The sequence below is a fragment of the Uloborus diversus genome, chromosome 4 (assembly GCF_026930045.1).
Source record: "Uloborus diversus isolate 005 chromosome 4, Udiv.v.3.1, whole genome shotgun sequence".
Taxonomy (NCBI): Eukaryota; Metazoa; Arthropoda; class Arachnida; order Araneae; family Uloboridae; genus Uloborus; species Uloborus diversus.
In genome coordinates this window covers 117,725,652-117,748,095 of record NC_072734.1, presented here as the reverse complement: position 1 = coordinate 117,748,095, position 22,444 = coordinate 117,725,652, and the positions used below count along the sequence as shown (strand labels likewise).

Sequence of the window (22,444 nt, the reverse complement as noted above, 5' to 3'; positions counted from 1 at the left end):
AAGAAATCTCAAAGATTCCAGAAAATGCTACAACGTTCTACAACTACACTTTCATTGATAAAATCAGTGAATGAAATAAGAAAAAAAGAATAGGGGGGTTGTATACTTCGGCCGAATGTTAAGGGGTTGTATATTCATTACGGGAAACTATTTACAGGTTACGTTACTACAATAATTACTATTTACAGGATTTGTAACAGTATTATATTCTATTGTGCTCTAAATTTCGTCATTAAGTGTCGATTTCAGTTAAGGGTAAAAGTTGACAGAACAATCGATGTCGAGTTTTAGTTGACTAAAGTATCGATTCTAAGAATTAATTAATCAAGCAGGAAATAATTGAATTTGCTTATATTTCTTATGAGCCTCAACTCTCACGGTAGAGTTATACGTTAATCTTCTAAAAGAAAAAAAAAAGAAATACTTAAAAAAAAAAAAAAAAGCGTCATTCAACTCTCGTAGACAGCTTGATAGAAAAAAAATGATGCCGAATTGTAAGCATTATCTGTCAATCGTGATTAGAAGCTGAATCTTTTAAGACTTTAACTTTTCTTTTTTTTTTCGCTATAATCCGGAAACCATATGATGCAGTTAGTCATCATTTTCCCCAAGATTTCCTTAACCATTCGTCATTTGAGCATTGTGCACATGAGTTGGAATGAATTGAGTAAAATGTGATATTTCTTCTAGGAGTTATTATTCCTTTTCGTTCTTATTAGCTTTTATACAACGTAACACATGATTAAACATCCATGTGAACTAGCTGTAAAAATTATTTGCCATACTAATTATGTTTTCTTTTAATTTTTCGTCGTAAATTGTATAATTTTGTTAAATAAAAATAAGAATTGAAGCCTTTATTGAACAATCACGAATTGCTTACTACTCTGACCTGACCGCAGTTGACATTAGTCTGATTTTTCAAACTACCATGACGACGAGAATAAGTCTAGCTTGCTGTTTAGATATTTATTAAGAGGACTAGTTTTTATCGCTATGGTTACAAATCGTTTGCTTTTTCGTTCATGCATTTTCTCCCAAGGCGTAAAGCAAGCATATTTTACATTAATAAACGGAAAGAGGAGGGGGGGGGAGGAATCACGTGTTTTTTTTTTTTGCTTTTTTCTTTCTTTTTCAGGAAAAAGACCTACAAAGATGAACTTAAATGGCCAAACTTGAGCTACATACAATATTTCCAGATTACTACTTTCTATCATTTAAGATTGACAACAAATAAAACATTTTCAATGTACGTTTTAAATAATCTTTACGATAAGTGTAAGGTTCAAATTGGCCGTAATAATCATATCTTAGATATCGCATCCTAATTACAGTTTCTTTTTTATGGTCGTAAGTCATAACATCTAATCTAGAAATCTTCAGTTCAGTCATAACATGACGGGTACGAATTTCTTCTAAATTTCCATTCCATTCCATTTATAGAAACAAGGAACACAATGATTTAGGGTCCTATCGCAATTCGTGATTGTAAAAAACATAATTTTAATTCAATACGTCAAAATTCAAATGATTTTATTCCTTTGCGCTCAATTTAACCCGTAAATTTTAGCTTTCGTACAAACAAAAAAAATCGATTGAAACTGAAGTTACAACGACAGCGTTCGCACAAGATTTTTTTCTTTTTTTTTTTCCAAAGCAGGAACAAATGTCGAGGTTCTTTTTCTTAGTGGAAAAAGGTAAAAAACTCAGAATTACTATAAAACATTTTTTTAAATGTAATAAAACAAGGGAAAATCGATTTATGGAATAAATAATGAACTAGGCGTAATGTGCATGTAATTGACTCCAAATATAGAAAACTTATTCCTTTTCGTCAGTCAAAGTTCGTTATAGGGATGAACGGAAAAATAAACTTTTAACACAACTCCAGGTTTTAGACGTCGCATTTGCCATTTAGGGTTCAAAATTTGACCATTAAAATTAAACATTTGGTTGGGAAGTACACCAAAAAACTGCTTATTTTTAATAGTAATTGAAATTCTCTCTTCTTGTTCTGCTTCTTTTGAAAAGTGTAGGAATAATATCAATGTAAATTTCTAGACTTTCTTAATTATTTGAGATTGATTTCTCAGAGAAAATGATCTAAAGTGGGTTCATTAAGTCCTGAACTTATCATTTACTTCGCTTAAATAAAGTTTGCTGACATTTGGACCATCAAAGTATATTATATCAAAATTGGTTAGGAATAAACAATTCTTTTCAAAATTTTAAGTAATTGGTCGGCTACAATTTGTGCTATAGCATGACCTTAAAATGCACTGCTTAAAATTAGAGAAGTGAACTAGATTTTTTACTGAAGACTGTGAAACGCGGTTTTAGGACATAAATTTCGAAAATATATCTGGGGAGCCACCAAAACTAATCTTGTACTCGCCATTGGGTATTAAAAAAATTGACATCCTAGTAGAAGAATCATATAATTAACAAAAATAAACTTTTTACCGAAACAGGAATACAGATGTAACTACACATTGAAATGTGAAAAATGAACGGTACACGTGTACAGAAACGTGTAATAACGGTTAAATTACATAAACTTTATCCAACTTTATTCTTAAATGTGGGCAGATATGAATCACTGACATAGCTTAAAAGTTTTTCTCATGCAACAATCAATGTTGGTTTTAAAAAAAAAAATCAAAATTTTTGCTCACTTTATGACGGAAATTGTGAGCAGAGATCATTCACCTCGGTTACAGCTTAAATTAATTTATAAAGTTTTCATCATTGAAGCATGGTAATGACAGTTAGAAAATGGTAATAATATTTCAAATGTGGTAATGAGAGCTAAAAGTGTGGGGATATGGTCAAAAGCTAAATACCTAGCCTCAAATAAACGACATAATGTGATAATTACTCAAGAAAAAAATAATTACAATAGAAGATTTCTTCCCATCCCTCTCAATTAATGTTCGGGATATAAAAAAAAATGGGATTATAATATTTATATTTTCTAAAATTCGCCTATATATTGAACTGATAAAAATTTGAGTTTGGGAGCACTTAAAGTTTAAAAAAAAATAATTTCATTAAAATGTCCATAGACATCATAACAGTGTTTTCAGAACACCATGATTATGACATTTGTAATTTTAGGCGTATTTAGAGTTAAATTGTATCAATTTAAGACTAAAAAACATTTATTATAAATGTCATCCCAAAACTGTTTATACATCACTCAGAAGATTTTTAATCCACTGAATTTTATTTCCAGTATTAATGAATATGGTAATGAGACGAAATAAATAATCTGACTGAAATTTTAGAAGAGAATTACACCTACAGAGGGTGGCCAAATTACTATACTCAAAAACACGTTTCTGTAAATTTATTTATTTTTATTGTTGTTGTATAAGTTTATTACTTGAACATATTTTAAAGTTTATTTAAAATATGAATTAAACATATTAAATGCAAAGTACCTTCTGATAGATACAATAGGTAAAAAAATATTTATTTAATATTTAGTAACTCCGCCTTTTGCTGCTATCGCGGCTTGGATGTGGCGTGGCATGCTTTTAATTCATGGTATGGCTACTCGATTTTTTCCAAAAATCACACTCAAAAGAAGAAGCTTGTATCTTGAAATTTTAACGGACGCAGACGTTGATGTTTATCACACTTAAAATATTTTTTTTAAGAAAATAGTTGTCAGGATAAACTTTAAACCTGTAAATAAACAGTAAAATGTGTTCAAATTAATAAACTCTATGTAACAACAATAAAAATACAAAAAAGTTTGTTTGAGTAATAATTTGGCCACCCTCTGTATTAGTTCTTAGCCCGTAAGTGCACCACTTTCAAGGAAGTCGTCTTCCATCACTATTTCGGTATTTGTACCTCGTTTGTTAGAGCTTGACCGAAAGTAAAGAAGGTTTACTTATCTTTGAACGGAAAATGCTTAGCAATATCAGAGCAGGAAATTTTTATTTGCATTCTTATTCAAAAGATGTTAGCTAAATCCCCTCCATAGAGACATTTAGTAAAAATTTATCAATTTACAAAAAGTTTCATTTTTTCTCAAACTTTATTCTGTTTACAAAATACTTCAACATCTCAAAGGTCTTGCTTAAAATTTTTAGGTATATCCTCAGTTTCGCCGACACTTAAAATTCCAATCACCCTTCAATACATCAAAAGTTATGAGTAAAACTGAAAACCAGGAGGATTTCGTGTCGGTGAAACTGAGGTGACATCTGTTATTAACGTCAGTTACAAAAGAAGAAAAAACCCTAGCATAAAAATGCTACTCTTACAAAAAAAAAAAAAAAAAAAGAAAAGAAAAGAAAAACCTTTACAATCAAACTAAATAATCATCCAGCTCAAAACGTAGAGTATTGTACCAATCATCACATTATTTCTCTATAGCAAAAGACTCAAAGTATTTTTTTTTTTTTCATATTTCAGAAATTTAAATGAAAAAAGTTTGCACTAACTTTATTCCCCCCCCCCTCCCCCCGCTTTTTAATTTCTCCAAAAAGATGAAAATTCCGAAAACAATAAAGCAATCCATCAATATTTTGTATGACTTCAATGCAATTTCTTTTAATTAGAATACTTCACTATCATTGGCCCTTTTGACTGCAAGTACCCTGAATCAACCTGTTTAGACGGCAATTAATGCACTAAGTATCGGTGGCATAAAATTTAATTACGAACTTATACTTATTAATTGACCTAACATCGAGGGACAATGACGTCACTCTAAAATTGTGTGACTTGTTTTGGTTAAACAGAAATATTTCGTAATTGAATGGTGAAAATTACGAAGAGAAAAATTATCTAATAACGTTCTAACATTTTTATCCACCTATGGTATAAGTTATGTGGTTTTCCTACTTTTAGAAACTATCGACAGTAGAAGTTGTTTCGGAACTGCTGAAAAAAAAATTTTCGATTGAAAAAATAATTATAAATATATTAAAATCCGTCAGTCATCGGCTTTTAAAATATCCATTGTGTCACAGTATATCTTTCCGTATTCTGTCTCAGAAATTACGTGAATTAAAAAGAGGATGTTTGCTGATATTATACATATTAACTCAACAGAACTAGAGGGAAAAAAACAAAAAATAATACGCAACATTTTTTTTTTTTTTTTTTTTTTCAGAATGCAGCAAAGCAAGCGTGACCGGAAACTAGATTAAGCTGTATGGAAAAGGATTCGTTCCAAATTGGAGTGCAAAAATTGCCTGCTTACCCTGGCTGCCAGAGATGAATTGGGTTTTTCGAGCAGATCCCACAGGAACTTCTGGTACTGCGAGCATCTGCTGAGTCCGAACTCATCTTCGTCGCGCTGCTTGAGGGACTCGGCCTCCTTGCGCATCTCCTCGTGTACGTGCTCCTTCTTCTGGTGGTACTTGTGCTGGCAGCAGGACTCCATGTACAGCTCGTCCACCCCCCAGTATTCGAGGTCGTCGCTGAAGGCAAGAACGCACATCTCCTCCACCAGGTGGAGTTTGCCCGTGCGATAGAAGTTGAGTACTGCGCTGAAGGAGCGAGGGTGCCGATCGAAGAAGTACTCATTGTCCACCAGGCTAGAAGAAGGAAGGAATAAGTGGTGAAAAAGAGTTTTTGACTAATAACTAATATTTAAACTAATGACTTAAAGTGGAAAATGCCTCAAAAGCCAACGTTTTTGGTGAAGTTCCAAAAGCCCAAAAGCCAGAAATCTGTGGTTGCTTAGGTACAAGCTTCAAAATTAATTTGTTTCCAATATTAGCTTTATAATTACTGTTCTTCATTTTTTTTTAGCTGTGATTAAAAACTTCATTACCCTCTCCAACGACAGAGTAAGTATTAAAAAAATCTAATAAAAATGCTTTTAGGATGACCTGAATCGAGGACAGCTTCGAAAACCTGGATTATTCTCAAGTTTGGGAAGTTCAAAAAGTCCATTATCCACAATTCTATACTTGATTAAGTTCAACCTAGAAGTAAATTTGTTAACGCCATCATTTATTAACTTTTTAGCTCCTATCTTTCATTTTCATTTTTAACATCGAATAAAAAGCTAGCCTCCCCAGCCAACCCCAGCCGCAGTCCTCAACTTCTACGTGCACAACATATTGAAGAGACAGGGAAGTGAGAAATGTTTGTGAACTTTGATAGCCAAAAATGTTATTGGTGAATTTCGATACTGACAGATGATAAGTCAAGATTAATTATCAACTGCTTAAGGAAAACGCGCTATGCAAAATCTAGAGCCATTATATTGGTATCTATAGTTTTTTAATTTCCGATAAAATTTCCATTGAGTATACACGATTTGATCCCCCACCCCCCTTCACCTTGAAAAAATTCAAACAATGGGCCTGCAGTCCTCTTAGATCCTTTAAAACCTTCAAAATTTTGGACCATATTCTCATCGGCCGCCTTTTTTTTATAATTTGTTTGACATACTATGAAATTTCAAGTAGTCTTTAATTATTCTTTCAATCTGGTACTTGGTGTTCCTCTTAGTCAAGCAGTAGACAAATTAACGCTTAAACCTTCCTTCTCAGACTATGTAGAGAAATCAATTAGTTATCCTCGAAAAGACAGGAATGCGCATTGATTTACCGCCTATTCTAGTAAAACAACACTCGACTCTCGGAACATGAACTTTTATTGTAACTGACGCAATGTAGTAAAGTTGTTCAAAAATAACTTAACGAATAATCGCTGATTCAAATAGTGTTTCGTTCTTTCAGCTCACAGCAAAACGCTGCCCTAAAGACGGCGAACATCATGGATCTTCGACAAAATTGCTTTGCGTTACCAGTTTTAAGGCGAAGTGCGTGTGGATCTCTGATCCCAGAAAATAGTTTCGGGATTCTCAATCCCCTCAAAATACTTTGGCCCTTATTTCGGCACCCGCACGGAATTATTCCGCTTCTGTTCAGGAGTTTCTACTTGGAAACGGTTTGAGGGAAGAGTTGCGTCGTCGATCCAAAGAGGAATGCTTCCGATTTCTTTTGAAATGTCTCTAAGAGTCTTTTTCCGGTAGCATTCCGCTTTGAGCTAAAGCCGTAACTCCTGTCTCAAACCGTCTTCGTTTGCAGAATTTCTATGCTGCAATGGTTTGAAAAAGGATTTATGACACGCATCTCAAATGAATAAATTCCGTGCGGTGTCAGAATCCTCTTAAAACTCATAGGGAGGGGGGAGGGATTCAAACGGTTTCTTGCAATTTATGCGAACAGAATTACCGGTGTAATATGAGCTTAAGCTTCAAGGATATTGTCTGACTTACCTATAATCATCACAGATTTCCATGATGGCCTCGTGCGAGTTGCACTCTTTGAGCCTTCCCAGCCTAGTGTGCGGCAGACTGTCCAGGGTGCTCCACAGCACCTCGTGCTTCACGCCCCCCACATTCAGGGTGACCCTCTTGTTAAGGGTGCGGCTCTTGACGATCATGAAGGGCTCCGGGGGCAGGGAAGATGACGATCGGGAGTGGCTTCGCCGGAGGGACACGCCCCTGACCACACCTCCCCCTTCGGTTCTCCCCATTTGTGTCATGTTGTTGCTGTTGACACCGAAGGCGACAAAGGTGGCATTGTGGTCCGGGTCCGTCCCAGAATCGGGAGGTTCCTCCTCAGCCACTGTGATCTTGGAATGACCTTCAGCGCAAGGACGTGGACGCTCTTCTCGTCGAATGGTGCTTAGTAGACAGTCGGAGGCAAAGTACCGGCGTACAACTCAAGAGCAGCATGATCAGACCCTTACTACTTCTCTAAAAAGAAAAAAAAAATATGTTCAAAAAGTAGTGTAACGCTTTGTATGCCATTAATGGCAGAAGTAAAAAGTGTCGTAATACATTGATGTTTCCATCCCATTATTCTACACAGATACTGAATGAACAACACTATAAAGTTATAATACGAACGAACTTGGCCCGCAGAAGTTGAAATTCGATGTGCATTGACTAAAATAGGGGTGAGGAAAGCCGGTTTGCATTGCCAAAAACAGTTAGTGGCGTAGTTTCAATATAAGAGTTCCTCCCTTTTGTCTCCATAAACAGAAATAAACTCGACCAAGGTAAGACACATTGTTATCAGAGCCATACTTAACGCCGATAGCACAATGCTATAACTTAATCACAACTTCGCAAATATTAACGGTTTACGTCAATGTTCCATAAGTGTTCGCGGATTACTCAGTCCAACAACGAATAGAGGCATAAGCGAGAAAAATTGACCGCAAATTGAAAAGTTGTGTGCTTTAGTGTTAATAGTATTACTTCTTAGAAGACATTGCATTATGTTTACACATGATGTTACAAATGGAATTAACTTATCCCTTTGGGGGACTGGTAATCTGGGACCTTGATTCTTTATCGTACAAGCAACCGTTTTACATGCAAGCAGAATAAGTATCTTTAGTAACTACACTGTGAAAAAATCCCGAAACCTTTCTTGAACAAACAGTCACTTTTCCGAAAATACCAGAAACCTACGTAGAAAAACATTTTTCTTATCCATTCGAAAACGTATTTGAAGTATAGAGAATAATTTACATAGAGAAAACAAAGTTTGGAACAAAGAAAAAAATAAATAAATAAAAGTTAACTCACGAAATAGAAAAAAATATATGTAAAAACCTCACTTTACTAGTAAGAAAAATGCAAATATTAAGTAAATGAGACAAATAAAGGAAACTCTTACTTCGGAGTTATATGTAAAAAAAGAAAAACAGAGTGTGTCGTAAAGATACGCGATAGAAGTGAAATTTTAGTGTTACAGTGAACCATTTTAATTATTCATCATTTACTTATGAATAACAAAGATTGTGTTCCACATTCATTCATTTACATAAAATTATGTACATATCAATTCGTCATGTTTTTCGTTCGTCATGTTTCGTTCGTCATGACGAACATTATGTTCGTCATGTTTTTCGTTCTTAAGAAGAGAAATTATCGTTTTCGTACATATACTAATACTGCGACACAGCGCAATCTGACTGACAACATCAGTGCGTCGCAGAGCGCAGAGCTTGTAAACCATCAGACCCCCGGATTAAGTTCCGGCCAAGGCGTTTCAGGCTCATTCACAACGAAACTGCATATTTTAATGAAGGAAAAAAATGGAAATACTAAACAATTACTCAAAATGCGTTAGTTAAATTCATGTGTTTCAACGGATGCTCCATTAATAACCAAATAGCTATACACAACGAAGTACACGCTACCGCGCACAACGAGAAAGGAATAAAGCGAGAAGACCGAATGTGCGACTTTTCGTCGCAGAAGAAAACTATATCATCTCCGTCAGACAAAAGTTTACTGATCAGAATTTTAAAGACCTCGCGTAAAAAGCTTTACTTCCAAAACTTAGAATTTAAAACCTCTAATATTTCAGTTTTGGAATTCAAAGTCCAATTTTACAACTTCAAAACTACCTTTAGTTTCTACCGATAGAATATGGTATTGGAACTAAGGATCAAGTCTTGCAGCTGAACATCACCTCATATACAAAAGCCTATACTTGTGGCTACTTAAACCAGGTATATCCAGAAGGGAGGTCACTAAAATCGCCCAAATTTTTCATCATTCAGCAAAATTTGTCCGACGATTCGGCTAATTTTGCAGCGATCGAATGTCCTTTTTTAAATGAAACTATGGGTGCATTCCCATATTTATCATTTAATAAAATTTGGGGCTACATTTGGCGAATCGCAAAGCTATACCCTCCCAAAAATTGAAGTTCCGGGCATCCCTGACTAAAACTCACGAAAATAGACGCTTCTAACGCGTAAGTTTAAAGACCCAATTGACAAAAACAGTAACAAAACAAAAAACTCACGAGATTCTGAAAACCCCTGCTCCACAACTTCACATTAATTTATAGGGATTATTTTTATCACTGATATGAGGAGATATAAAATTTTTCTACTAAACTAGACTTCATCGGGCAGTTATGCGTATGTAATCTAAGGCGTAGTTCCAGAATAATGTATGTATTTTGTTCCCAAGTGTTAGCAAACAAAACAATGCTTCCCTCATGAATGTGTAAGTTATTGGAAAATGCTTAGTTACATGGCTGGGGAGACAATTAACTAATAAGGTATGGTCCCAGATGAGAAGCCACGCCCACACAGGAAAGGGTCTGCTGCTCGCTTCAAATAACAAACGAATTGCAACATAAGGGTTGAAATCAATCTGAATTTTCAAACATGCAGCTGAATCAGTTCCTCAGTGCTTATATGGAAAACATGCTTTTAAATTATTGCTTGAATATAATGGGATTGTTTCCAAAATTTTAAAAGTATTTTTTTCTGAAAGAGCATTCTTAAAAATATAGGAGATAACCATTTTTAAATAAATTGACAAAGTTTAACATTTTTTAAACAACTATTTTAATCGGTGCGCACACTGAAATTCATTTTTTACGCTTCTGCATATGACAACACAAGTGACGAAATGCCATTCACTGATGACATTTTAGCGCACTGCGCTAATTATCATTACCTGGCAATTCGGTTGACAGCAAAGCGTAAACATTTATCGTGGCAATGGAGTAGCGCGCCAAAGTACATCACTGTGATGTCATAAAGATCACTCCTTATTTCAAAAATCGGAAATTTAAAAAGGATAAATAAAAAATAACTGTTGGGAAAATAAAAGTTTTTTCTGGCTCCATCTTATTATTATCTTTTTTTTTTTTTCTTCTTTTTTCCTTATTCCATCAAGTTCAGTGACAAAAAGTAGTACTTTTGACAGAAGGTAACAACCCCATTCTCAATCACGCAGCTTAATCAGTTGCTCGGTGCTTATATAGAAAACATGCTTTGAAACTATTGCTTGGGTTATAACTATACAGGGTGTCCGAAAAGCCTTCGACACATTTTAAAAATTCATAGAAAAGCAAGAAATATCGTATGAATATGCGGTTTGCGCCATAATACTTCACAGGTACAAGGTTTTTTTCGTAAATTTCTTTTAAGACCTGTTTTTGGGCTCTATTAAAATATCAACGGCCATTAATGCAACGTGTATAACTGTATAACGTATGTAACGTGTATAACATACGTGTATAACGCGTACATAATATACGTGAAAATGTGTATAACTGTGCATATGTAAATTTCAACATTTCTTATTTTCTTGTGGCAACGTCTCTTGGATTGCATATTTATACTACGTACTCTGTGACGTGGGGCAGAAACAGTAAGACTAAGACGGCATTATGTACACAAGATAAATGTTCTTTAATAAAGCAAGTAAAACTAAAATTGTGTTGGCCCCAGCTATTTCTCAATTAAAAGTAATACAGTTCATCAACCAACGACCATCACAACGATAACACCGGATTCAGTAAACGTACTATGTACGATATAAGGAAAAAGCTAACTTCTATTGAAAGCAAGATGGTGGATTACGCGTGAGTTAATTTGCTGCGACTCAAGCTTTCACTAAAATAATCTCTGAACAAAATAAACAAGGATGTCAAACTTAAGCTCTATCAATTAAATAGCATTCGATCGCGTTTAGAATTTCAATTACGGAGTAATTACTTAAGGCAAACACTGATTTTATCGAAGCAGATGCTCAACGACAAAATGCTTTTCTTTTTTCGCTCCAATCCGCTCCCTCTGTGTATTTTAATGAAACTTTTATTACACTTCGCGTTAGACGTATCTCTGTTTTCTAAAAATATACAAGTCTTATCTGTGAACAATAAAAATCTACATAAAATACACTGCCAGCTCAGTCATTCCATCTGAGGACTGCAGTTTCGTGCTTTTTAGCACTCATCAGACCGGAATAGGACGTAACTGAGCTGGTGGCAGAAAGCTTCTAAAAAGGGCCAAGAGAGTCAAACAAATTGGTAGTTATAATGTAGAATTGGAACTACTTTGATACCCCCCCCCCCCCCAAATCGGAAATTTCGCGACTTTTTTTTCTCGCCAAGCAAAATACCTGTTTTTGGCACCTTTTTTTTTTTTTTTCTTCTCCTTCAGATCCCTAGATTGCAGCCTTCAACAATCCAACCTCCGTCAAAAAATCAATTACATCTGCATATTCTGAGCCAAATGATGCACCAAATAAACAATTAACAATACCTGGCCTTCCAACTGTCGGCCTACCCGACGAAAATAAAGAACAACTATCAATTTCCGACTCAAAATTCCCTGAAACTTTTCAACAACACTATATACAGTAGGCATATTGAAAGCTGAAAGATAAAAATAATTAATAGAAAAAAAATTATAATTGGAAAATGCAGCAAGTCAGAAATCTGCTTGATCACTTCACAAAGAAATGGCGAATGAATGAAATGGCGCTAAAACATATATGAAATTCAAAAATTGTTGCCACAAAATTAAAAAAAAAAAACTCAAAAAATGTTACAAAATACAAGAAAATACTAAATTTAAAAACCTAAAAGCTGAAAAAACCTAAATTGGCAACACAAAAATAAGAAACAGCAACCCTAAAAAGTCCGTAGGGAGTGCCAGATTTGGCGCGTAATTTTTGGGGGGTACATCAAAGTTATACCGTAGAATTAGCCCACCAGACGAGTGTCCGCTGCAATGGTGCGGTTCAACTCATAGAATGAAGACAAAGCTAGCCTTAGCTCTGGCTATAGGGTGGTAACTTACTACAAAATAAAAATCTACTTTATGAATTTGTAAGAGAAAATTGTCATTTTATGTTGCTGCCGTATCGGTCCACATGTTCGAAATCAGTGGTTGGAAAAACTACATTTTTTTTTGTAGCGAACTACAACTACAACTACTTTGTTACAAATGTAGTTAACTACAACTACTTTTTTCAAAATGTAGCAACTACAAACTACTTTTGAAATGTAGTCGCTACTTCGCTACTTTCTAAAAAATAACTAAATAAAAAGCATACACAATAGGTTGTCCCTCAAAAAATGAAAGTTAATTTTTCAAGTCGCACACCCTCTTGTATTTTTCCTCTTGTGTCAAAACAGTCGTGAAAAAAAGTTTCATATAATTTGCACAACGGCAACCGGTGCCGACTTGCACCTGAACGTGTCAAACAGTACTTGTATGCTAAGCCAAATAGAAAAAAAGAAAAAAACTTTTTTTTAGAAACTCGAAATTTCTGTTGATAAAACGTTTCCCCTGTACCCAAGAACCCACATGTACCACAAGAACATTTATTCAAATTAAAAAAACATTTAGATATGCCACACTTGACCTAAAATCTATAATTTTATTTAAAAAATTGATTTTATTTTTTCAGTTATCTTTTAAAAAATTACATATCAATTTAAATAGAATATCAAGTTCAAAAATTACTGGCGAACACATTTACAGATCAACAATTACAAACGAATAATGAATTAAAATGAAAAATTTAACTCAACCTGGAAAAAATCCACATCTTTGAGTACTATGTGGGAGACTTAAAAAATGCATGAAAACAAAAATTTCTATTTAACGCTGATTACCCACTTTTTTTATTTTATTGTTTTTTTTTTTTTTTTTTTTTTCAGCTTGATAATTTCGTAAAATTTTACATTTCTGAAAATGTGTATCAAAAACTTAATTTTTTTGATGAAAATTATAAATGTTAGGTCACGTTTGGGATATCTAAATGGCTTTTAATTTGAATAAATGTTTTTATGGTGCATATGTGGGATACAGGAGCAACGTTTTATCAACATAAATTTTGAGTTTCTAAAAAAACATTTTATTTTACTTTGGCCTAGCGTTACAAGTGCTAATTCTCACTTTCAGACATAATCGGCACTTGTTGCCGTTGTTCAAATTATATGATTTTTTTTTTTTTTTTTTTGACGTAAAGGGATAAAATATAAGAGTGTGCGACTTGAAAAATCAACCCTCAATTTTGGGGGGGGGGCGGGACACCCTAATTCACACACACACACCGTAAGAGAATTAAACAGAAAAATGATTGATAAATTAGCTCATCAGAAGACACTATGAAAAATGCCCGTTATCATACTCTCATACACTGTAATGCTCGTATTTATTGTAAGTCTTCCAGAACAGCTCATTTTTTTTTCCTTTTCTATAACATTTTCAGTAGCTTCTTTTTATTTGGGGAATACTGTCGAAAATTTAAGCCACGCTAAAATATTTTTGTTTTTTCAATCTTCGGTCTGTTCATATAAAATTCACAAAATTTTCAACTCGCGAAATCACTGCTATCTTCATTTTCACGAAAATAAGTGCTTTTTTCTGTATAAATATCGGTGAAATTTGAAAATTACGATGAGAAACTAATGGCGTCCAACAAATAGAACGTATGGCGTCAAACTGAAATGCCTGAGGTCAGCTCGTATTTTTATGAGTCTTATTTCTCATTCCATCTGATGATGTACCTTGTGTAAAATTTGCGCCAGTCAAATTCGTTTGAACCTTGATATATTTTTTTTTTCTAGTTTATTTAAAAGTAGTTTCCAGAAATCGCTACAAACTACTATTTTTTTGTAGTTAACTACTCACTACACTACTTTTTTTTAAAAAGTAGTGCGCTACACTACAAACTACTAAAAAATGTAGCTACTACATTAGCGTCGCTATTGTAGCGCGCTACTTCCAACCACTGTTCGAAATCATTACTCCTTTTTTAAATTCATATTTGTCGTACATATTCCTAAGCCTACATCAGGTGCGCAACGACCTTAAAACTTTTGGAAGGATGGAAATTCTCAATTTGCCGAATAGAACTCCAAGTTTTGGCGTAAAATAATCATTTTGCCGAATGGACCTCCAAAATTTTTCCGGATGATGATAATTTTCGCGAACAGAACTTCAAATTTAGCCGAATGATGATAATTTTGCCGAATAGAACTCCAAATTTAGCCGATTGGTGATAATTTTACCGAATAGAACTCCAAATTTAGCAGAATGATTTAGGCGAAAAAAGCGTCAAATTTTGCCGAATCGCCAGAAAAAATTCGCCGAAAAAGGAAATTTAGATCACAGTGACCTCCCGTCAGGGCCCCCTTGATCTACATTTTTAGGTTGTTTACACTTTGTTTTGTTAATTCTTTTAGAATTATAAAATAAAATTGTATGCATTTCAATTACTTATTTAGTTGTTAAGTTTCACTTGCATAAATAGTCAAGAACATTTTTTTAACCCTAACATCCACTCCTTAGGTATGGTCTGGGTCTCCTCTAATGGGGTCATGATTTCTTAGAAGGCCAGTCTTAAAATCAGCTCCTGTGTCGTGTTTTCCCGCCTCAGAACGTGAAAACAGAATTGTGTAGAAACCTACCAATTTGTTTAAAGGTCCTCTGAGGCGAGTTTCCAAGGCGACCATGGTCGCCCTATTGATTTATACGCGTCTCCAAAGAGCTACTGGGAGGAGAAGGAGTTTGAACTCTAAACGAAGACTGACCAACCAGTGTTCCTTGGGAAGAAGCTCAGGGAACATTCTTTTAAAATAACTCTGGAAAATTCTTCGTGTTTGAAGTTGCACTATTACGTTAGTTTATACGCTAAATTAGGAGAAGATGTTGGATGGCGTCGATTCAGAGTTTCATTTTACTTGAAATTTTACCTCCTGTTTGATGACTTCATTAGATAAGACTTTTTTTTTTATGTTGCCGCAATATATAAAATCTAGCATTCTAGAAAATGCCCAAACTAGGCACTCTATGAAATCTCGGCTATGCTCGTGCTTCATTTTAGGCATCCTCCTATACATAATAGCGAATTCACTGATCAAGTAACGCTGACGTCATCAACAATGAAACTAGTGTCACGGTCTGATAATTTGATAATATTTTTTGGTAATATTTGACATGCAGGAAAATGCTTTATTTTGACAGGGCTGAACTGGATCCGGTCACTTAACTGACTAACCGGTTACTAACCGCAGTGTTCTATGATCTACCGGTTACAGCTGTTGATCGGTTGATTGAAGCACGTGATCATTATCTGTCACGTGATCAACCAACTGGTAGCTACCGGTCGAGGTCGTCGAATGTAAGCTTACTGGTAAGACTCATTTTAAGAAAATGAAGAAACGTAAAAATGATCAACAATGAACACTATCCACCGGAGTTAAGGGTTAATTCATTGCAGTTAGAGTTAAAATTTCAACAATCAAATTATCACCAAACAGGCAATGGCTTCGTTCAAACGTAGAAGTAATTTTCACCCGTCATACCTTAACGGGCGATTTTCTAGTCCTTTAGAATGCTGGCTGGGTTCTATACATTTGCCAGTAATGTATCACACCCCGGCAAAAAAAAAAAAGTGATTCAACGCAAATTTTGGTAATAACATACTACCTATTGATTTAAAATTTAAATTTAATGCTCTTTCTTAACAACTAAACTCGCAGAAAGTTAACTTACATAACTGCTGCGCGTAAAAGTGATATAGTGAGGCATCATTAAAATTTCACAATTAGAAGTCAAATTTTCAAACTTGAAGTTTGCATAATTAACCTAGACAACAAAAACTAACCATAGTGAACATCACATTACAAATTGTTTGCACGTATTTTAATATTAGAGTCTTAATCGCTTGAAACTACTATTGCCTAAAACCTTGATTTTTTTCCACTGCTGTTTTTTTTTTAGCAATCACGATTGTTAATTGTTTTCATTTGACCGTTCTTAATGTTGTGGTTCCTTTTTCAGCTTGGACCAGGGGCCTCTGCAGCACCACCGTCCATCGGACTCTGCAGGTGCGCCTCCTTTGGTATTGAACACTATCCTCCGGAATCCGGTAGCGTACATGTCCTACACAGAAGCGCGCTCATACACATTCACACATACCGCGCTCTTTTTAATTAATATCTTCGTTAATTAATGCCATCCAAAGATGCAACCTAGCTAAGAACACTCTCGATCAACTCTCTCCTTTCGAACAAAAAAAAAAAGGTTTTCAAAATCGGTCATTCTGTTTAGGCGCTAGAGTGCCACAGACATATACACAAACACACAGATACACAGACACGTCAAATTTATAACCCCCTTTCTTTGTGTGTCGGGGGTTAAAAATAAGTGTCATCACCACAACATGCTTATTTTGTTGATAGGTTTTTAGAAACCAATGGTTGACTATTTGAGTTCACATTTGCAACAATCATTCATAACACCGAATGAAGATGATCAGTAGCTTTAGCAGGTTTCAGAATAAATAATTTTTCGTGCTGCAACATTGAACACAACGACGGGCCACATGGATCAGTTTCGCGTGCCACACATGGGCCGTAGGTTGAGCACCGCTGGACTAAACGATGTCTTTTAGACAAACTAACAGAATGACGGAAAAAAAAGTCCAAAAGCCTTTCTTACCGGAACTCTGGGGTACCCGCAAGAAAGTGTCCACTACTCTTTGATAACTGCTACAGTAGTTTCATTTCTTATAGCATGCACGTTTTGCTAAAGTTCAGCTATTTACTCTTTTTTTTTTTTTTTTTTTTTTTTTTTTGCCGATTGAGTATCCCATTATTGCTTGCTCTAATTTTCAGGGGCGCTCCACACAAATTTTTGGGAGGGGCGGAGAGAATTTTTACATATGTTCATTGACATATAGGAGTTGGCAAGCAAGGATTGAGGGCATAAACCCTGTGGGGGGGGGGGTCACTATTATGATCCGTATGCATAGTAATCATTTCAATAAGAGGCTAAGTATTAAAAATGAACCAAATCATCTCTACTTCTGTGCGAGCTCGACCACTCCAACGCGAACTTCTCTGACCTTTCCATCCAATACAAAATGAAGTTATTTGCGTACGAGGCCACTTTTAGCGTTATTGAAACTGCGGAAGGTCGACGATGAATATCTCGAAGAAGAAAGAAGCTTCGCGTGCTTCACCATCGTTAAGTGAAACGGATAGGGCAGAATGCCGTCCTACAATGACCACGCATTCGACTACAAGTGTTAACTCTCCCATTTGAGGACTTGCCTTGGCTACAGGAAACGTTTTCAGAAAGCAATATATCTTATCTAATCAGAAATGCTGGAGGAAGAATGCGATAGAAAATTTAAAAAGGACTCTTTTGAGGCAGTTAATTTAAAATTCAATCGATAATTGGTATAATATGGATCATAGACGATTGACGCACCTAAAAGCAAAGCAGTGTAAGTGGCTAAACATTTTGAGGTAACTATTATGCATCTCTGATAAGTTGAGCTATGACCTTGACAATGTATACCTCTTTTTGGGGTAATAGGGAAGGGTAGTTAGAGTTGAGTTGATTTGCGTTACTTTCGCGGTAACTTCGTAAAAATATTCTTACTTAACTTCTCGCCAATAACATGTCCCTTTTTCCCTGAACTCCGCCAAAAGAGGAAAACAGTGTCAAGGTTATAGCTCAACTTATCAGAGGCCACACTATAGTACAAATGGTAGGAGAAACTCATCTGTTTGGAGGCAAGAGGTGGTGATTAGGCTATTCCACCAAAAAGTAGCCATTCTGTCTCACACGTGACAGGTCTATATTTCATATACAAACGTGTAACAACAAAAGTTTGTCTAAAAAATCACATACACACATTATTTTTTAAAAAGAGAATTCAGCGAGAATTCACAGTGGAAGTAATCAAAGCAACGTGATACTTGGCGATACTGTTGTCTGATTGGTGATGGAATGGCGAAAACAGCGCCAATCAGTTAATAGTCAGGGGTCTACAACCAGTTGATAGTCACGGGGGCAGCAACCCTCTTTGTTTACTTTCGCTATCAATTCTCACTGAATGCACTGTAGTGATTTTTGTTTTTCACTTTGCGACACGAAAAAAAGTGAAAGTTTTGAACTTTTTTAAAGGTACAAATTTACTGACACAGTTAAAATTATGTTTCAGTGTAAGTCTTATTTTGAAATATATTGTTCTTCCTTTAAGTACAGTCACTTAAAATAAGTTTACAATTTGTTCATTAAAAAAAGGAAGTTATCTTAACTATGAATATGATGTTTGTTAGATTACTATAAATTCATTGCGCGATCCATGCAGGTGTTGCACATTTAATCTAACTACTGATTGGAGCACTTTTAATTTCGCGATCATAATTTCAAATCATTACTTATAAAACTATTTAGAAACTCTACAAAGTTGATCCGGATTAACCGGAAATCCGAACAAACGGAGGTCGGATAAACGAGGTTCTACTGTGCTTCACTTCCACGTAGTGTTGGAACCAAATGATTTCCAGATTTATCTCTACTCTTATTTTATCTTCCCCTTTTATCTCTGCTCCTGGTATCTACTGTAAAAGAATTTATTTTCGCGAGGCATTAGTTTTCGTGAGTTTCGCGAGCGTGTTGTGATCGTGAAATTTAAGCTTCGCGAAATATCATGTCCTTCCAACTTTTGGTTCTGTTCATATAAAATTTGCAAAATTTTCAGCTCGCAAAGTCACCGATCTCTTCATTTTCTCGAAAATTACAGCTCGCGAAAATAAGTACTTTTACAGTATTCAATACAATGCTGGAAATAAAATACTTAATCTAATTTGACTTTGCATGCATCAATAACTTCGTGCACATACATTTGACATAAATAAACTGATTTATGTACAGAAAAGTACCAGGAGGATTGGGACAACTGCAGTTATGTGCCGAAATAATCTGAAAAATTTATTTCTATAGTTCGGGTCAGTCTAACTTAGCAGCATTGTGACAGCTACACGGCTTCAGAAAGCCTTCACATTATTATGTTCGCTGCTGGTTTACCCTCGCCCCTATTATAGTTAGTCTTGTAGATGCGTAGCAGATTTAGGCTATTGCTGCTACATCTAATGGACAAGCTAGAAGTATTTTTTCACATTTTATTTCGGCATACTTATAGCCCTTATTTTGTTTAAATTGTCACTAACATACGTTTATTTTGCTCATAAAGACATATAATTCTCTCTTTAGCGTCTTTTTCATCTACCTATTCATTTGTATTTCTAACCATTTATAAACTCCTGGTTTTTAACTACTTAGTCCTTGCAACAACTGATTGATTGACAATGCAATCTGGAAAGAGAGCTAAGTAAGCCAACTCATTCTGGTTTATATAAATTTGATTTGAAAACTAGTATGATGTGGCCATCACAAACCTTCTTCTATATCTTTCTTATAATTCCGATCCCTTAACCAAAACGTCGCCAAAACTTGACGACCATCCCAATTCTCGATTTAAGCTTTATTTTGCTTTTCTCAAAAGCAAAGCAAAGAATGAAAATTGAAAATTATTTTAAAACCCTTGCTTAAAATAATTACAAATATTTATTTATTAACAAACACAGGATGGCAACAGTTAAAAAGTTTAAATCATCGCGATTTTTTTGTCATTTTCCAACAATTAAAATCACGCGAATTACGCAGACGGCAGTCTATTACGATTTATCTTTCTTATTGGTGCCTTTATAAAGCTATTTTTATTCACACAAAAAAAAAATGAATTTTGGCATTTTTAATTCAAATTATATGCTTCGCAATCACGAGTTGCGATAGGACCCTACTCATTTGGAGTTATTGATTCTAGAAACGGCTCCTGTCTCCCCAAGCCTGCTCCTCCTTCTGGGTGGTTACGTTATAATTGTGTGTGTGTGTGCAGGCTTGTGTGTGTGCGTATACCTATGTGTATGCACGTAGGCGTTTGTGTATGTGTATAAAAGCGCGTGTGCGTGTGTGAGTGTGTATGTGTTTGAGCGTGCTTGTGTGTGGGACATGGACGCCACCGACCAGGAGAAGCAGGGTTCTGGCAAGGGACAGTGCTCAAGACGGGAGGAGCCGCGCCTGCAGAGGCCGGCCGGCGGACAGCGGTGCTGAAGAGGTCCCTGGTTCGAGCTGAAAAGGGAACCGGACATCAAAGACGGTCAAGTGTGAACAATAAGCAGTGGAGATTGCTCAAAAAAAATCAGCCCCCCCCCCCATGGAGCGATTGGCGCCAAAATTGAGCCAACGTCTATTTACATATGAATTCACGGTTATTCCAAATTTCATCCAGAACGTAGCATTACTTCTTGAGATATGACACTCACAATGGAAAAAAAAAAGAACGTTCGACTGCATCACCCCCCTTTTCAGATATTGACGCCAAAATAGAATCAGCTTTTATACCCTCTAACGGCTATTGTCTATAAATTTTTGTTTGATTCCGTTCATTATTTCTTGAGATAGCGCAGTCACAATTAATGACAAAAAACGTTCTACAGCTAAACCCTCGTTTGAGCTATAGACACCAAAATTGAAACAGCACCTGTACCTGTTAGGGGTAACATATGGACCAAATTTTGTTCGATTCCGCCAGTTACTTCTTGGCAAGCATAACTCAAAAAATGCCCCACTGATCCACCTCTCCCCCTTGGAGGAATTCGCGCCAAAAAACAATGGGCACAAGTTCACACAGGGGCACATATGTGTACCAAATTTCGTTCGATTTCATGAGGTAGTTTCTGTGTAGAGCGGCCACAAAAAACTGGTCACATATATACGTGGCACACACGCGCGCACACACACACACACACAGATTTTCCAAAAATGGTCTAAATGGACTCAGCACACCTCAAAACGTTTGAAAAATTCGTCGTCAAAATTCGAAAATTTGCACGAGTCTAATACTTTCTTCTATATCTATATATATAAAAATGGAGTTTGGTAAATTTGTTCCCTAAGATCTCAGAAACTACCCGGCAGATTTGGCTGAAACTTTTACCGTTTGTTCTTTTTGGTACTGGGCAGGTTTGTAGACCAGTTCGAAAAAAATCCGATTGATAGTTCCTTTTTTATTCTAATTTGTCCAAATTTTCGCATAAATGCCCCAATATGACGGTGAAAAAATACGGGCACATATTAAAATTATGTGTCCATCGAAAGCGCTTATTTTTCTGCTGAAGATGGCATCTGTTAGAAAGTTCTAAGTTGTATGAAAAACGAGTTATGAGCTTTTTTTGTTCCATGTTCGAAGGCTTTCCTCAACCCAATTCATTATTTAGTGTATCATCTCAACTCCCAGTTCATAGTTAGAATTGTTGAATGTTTTTGTGTTTCATCTGACTGTTTAAGAGATTTGACTGGAGAAAAGCCTCCAAAGTAACGTTCCCCCCCCCCCCCAAGATTGGCTAATAATAATTAGATTTGGTTGATTATTTTCCATTTAAACGGAACTTTAGTGTAATTAATGGGATTTTTTCTATTATTATTTGTGCTGACTGGATTTTTTAATCATTATCCAATTTAACAGCAGAAACCTCGCCAAAATTTGTGCAGAAAGATTTCAGTAGCGGATGCATTTGGCAGTTTTTTCAACTGTCACGGTTTTTGAAGTCAAAGACTACGTAATAAAGTTAGTCAGCTTTCACCATCTAAACAAAATATCGTCAATCAAAGAATCTTTAAAAACTTTTTTTACTGTAAAATAATCTAGCAACTAAATTAGGCATAATAAACAGCACAAAAACTCCCATTAATGCGACTTTGTGCACAAATTCAAACCATCGCCAAATTTTACTACTTATTTTGGAAACATTTCGGATGAAAT

At 35.4% G+C, this 22,444-nt stretch overlaps 1 protein-coding gene across 1 annotated transcript in view; it reads right to left on the bottom strand.

Moving 5' to 3' along the window:
- The window catches only part of LOC129219677 (potassium voltage-gated channel protein Shab-like), a 252,789-nt gene that overhangs the window by 153,056 nt on the left and 77,289 nt on the right, over nt 1-22,444 (bottom strand). Inside the window, exons 2-3 of the mRNA XM_054853953.1 lie at nt 7,256-7,738; nt 5,222-5,558 (exon numbers count right to left, since the gene is read on the bottom strand). Of these exons, the coding sequence (XP_054709928.1) occupies nt 5,222-5,558; nt 7,256-7,524 (606 nt within the window). The 5' untranslated portion in view covers nt 7,525-7,738. The remainder of the gene's footprint in view (nt 1-5,221; nt 5,559-7,255; nt 7,739-22,444) is intronic.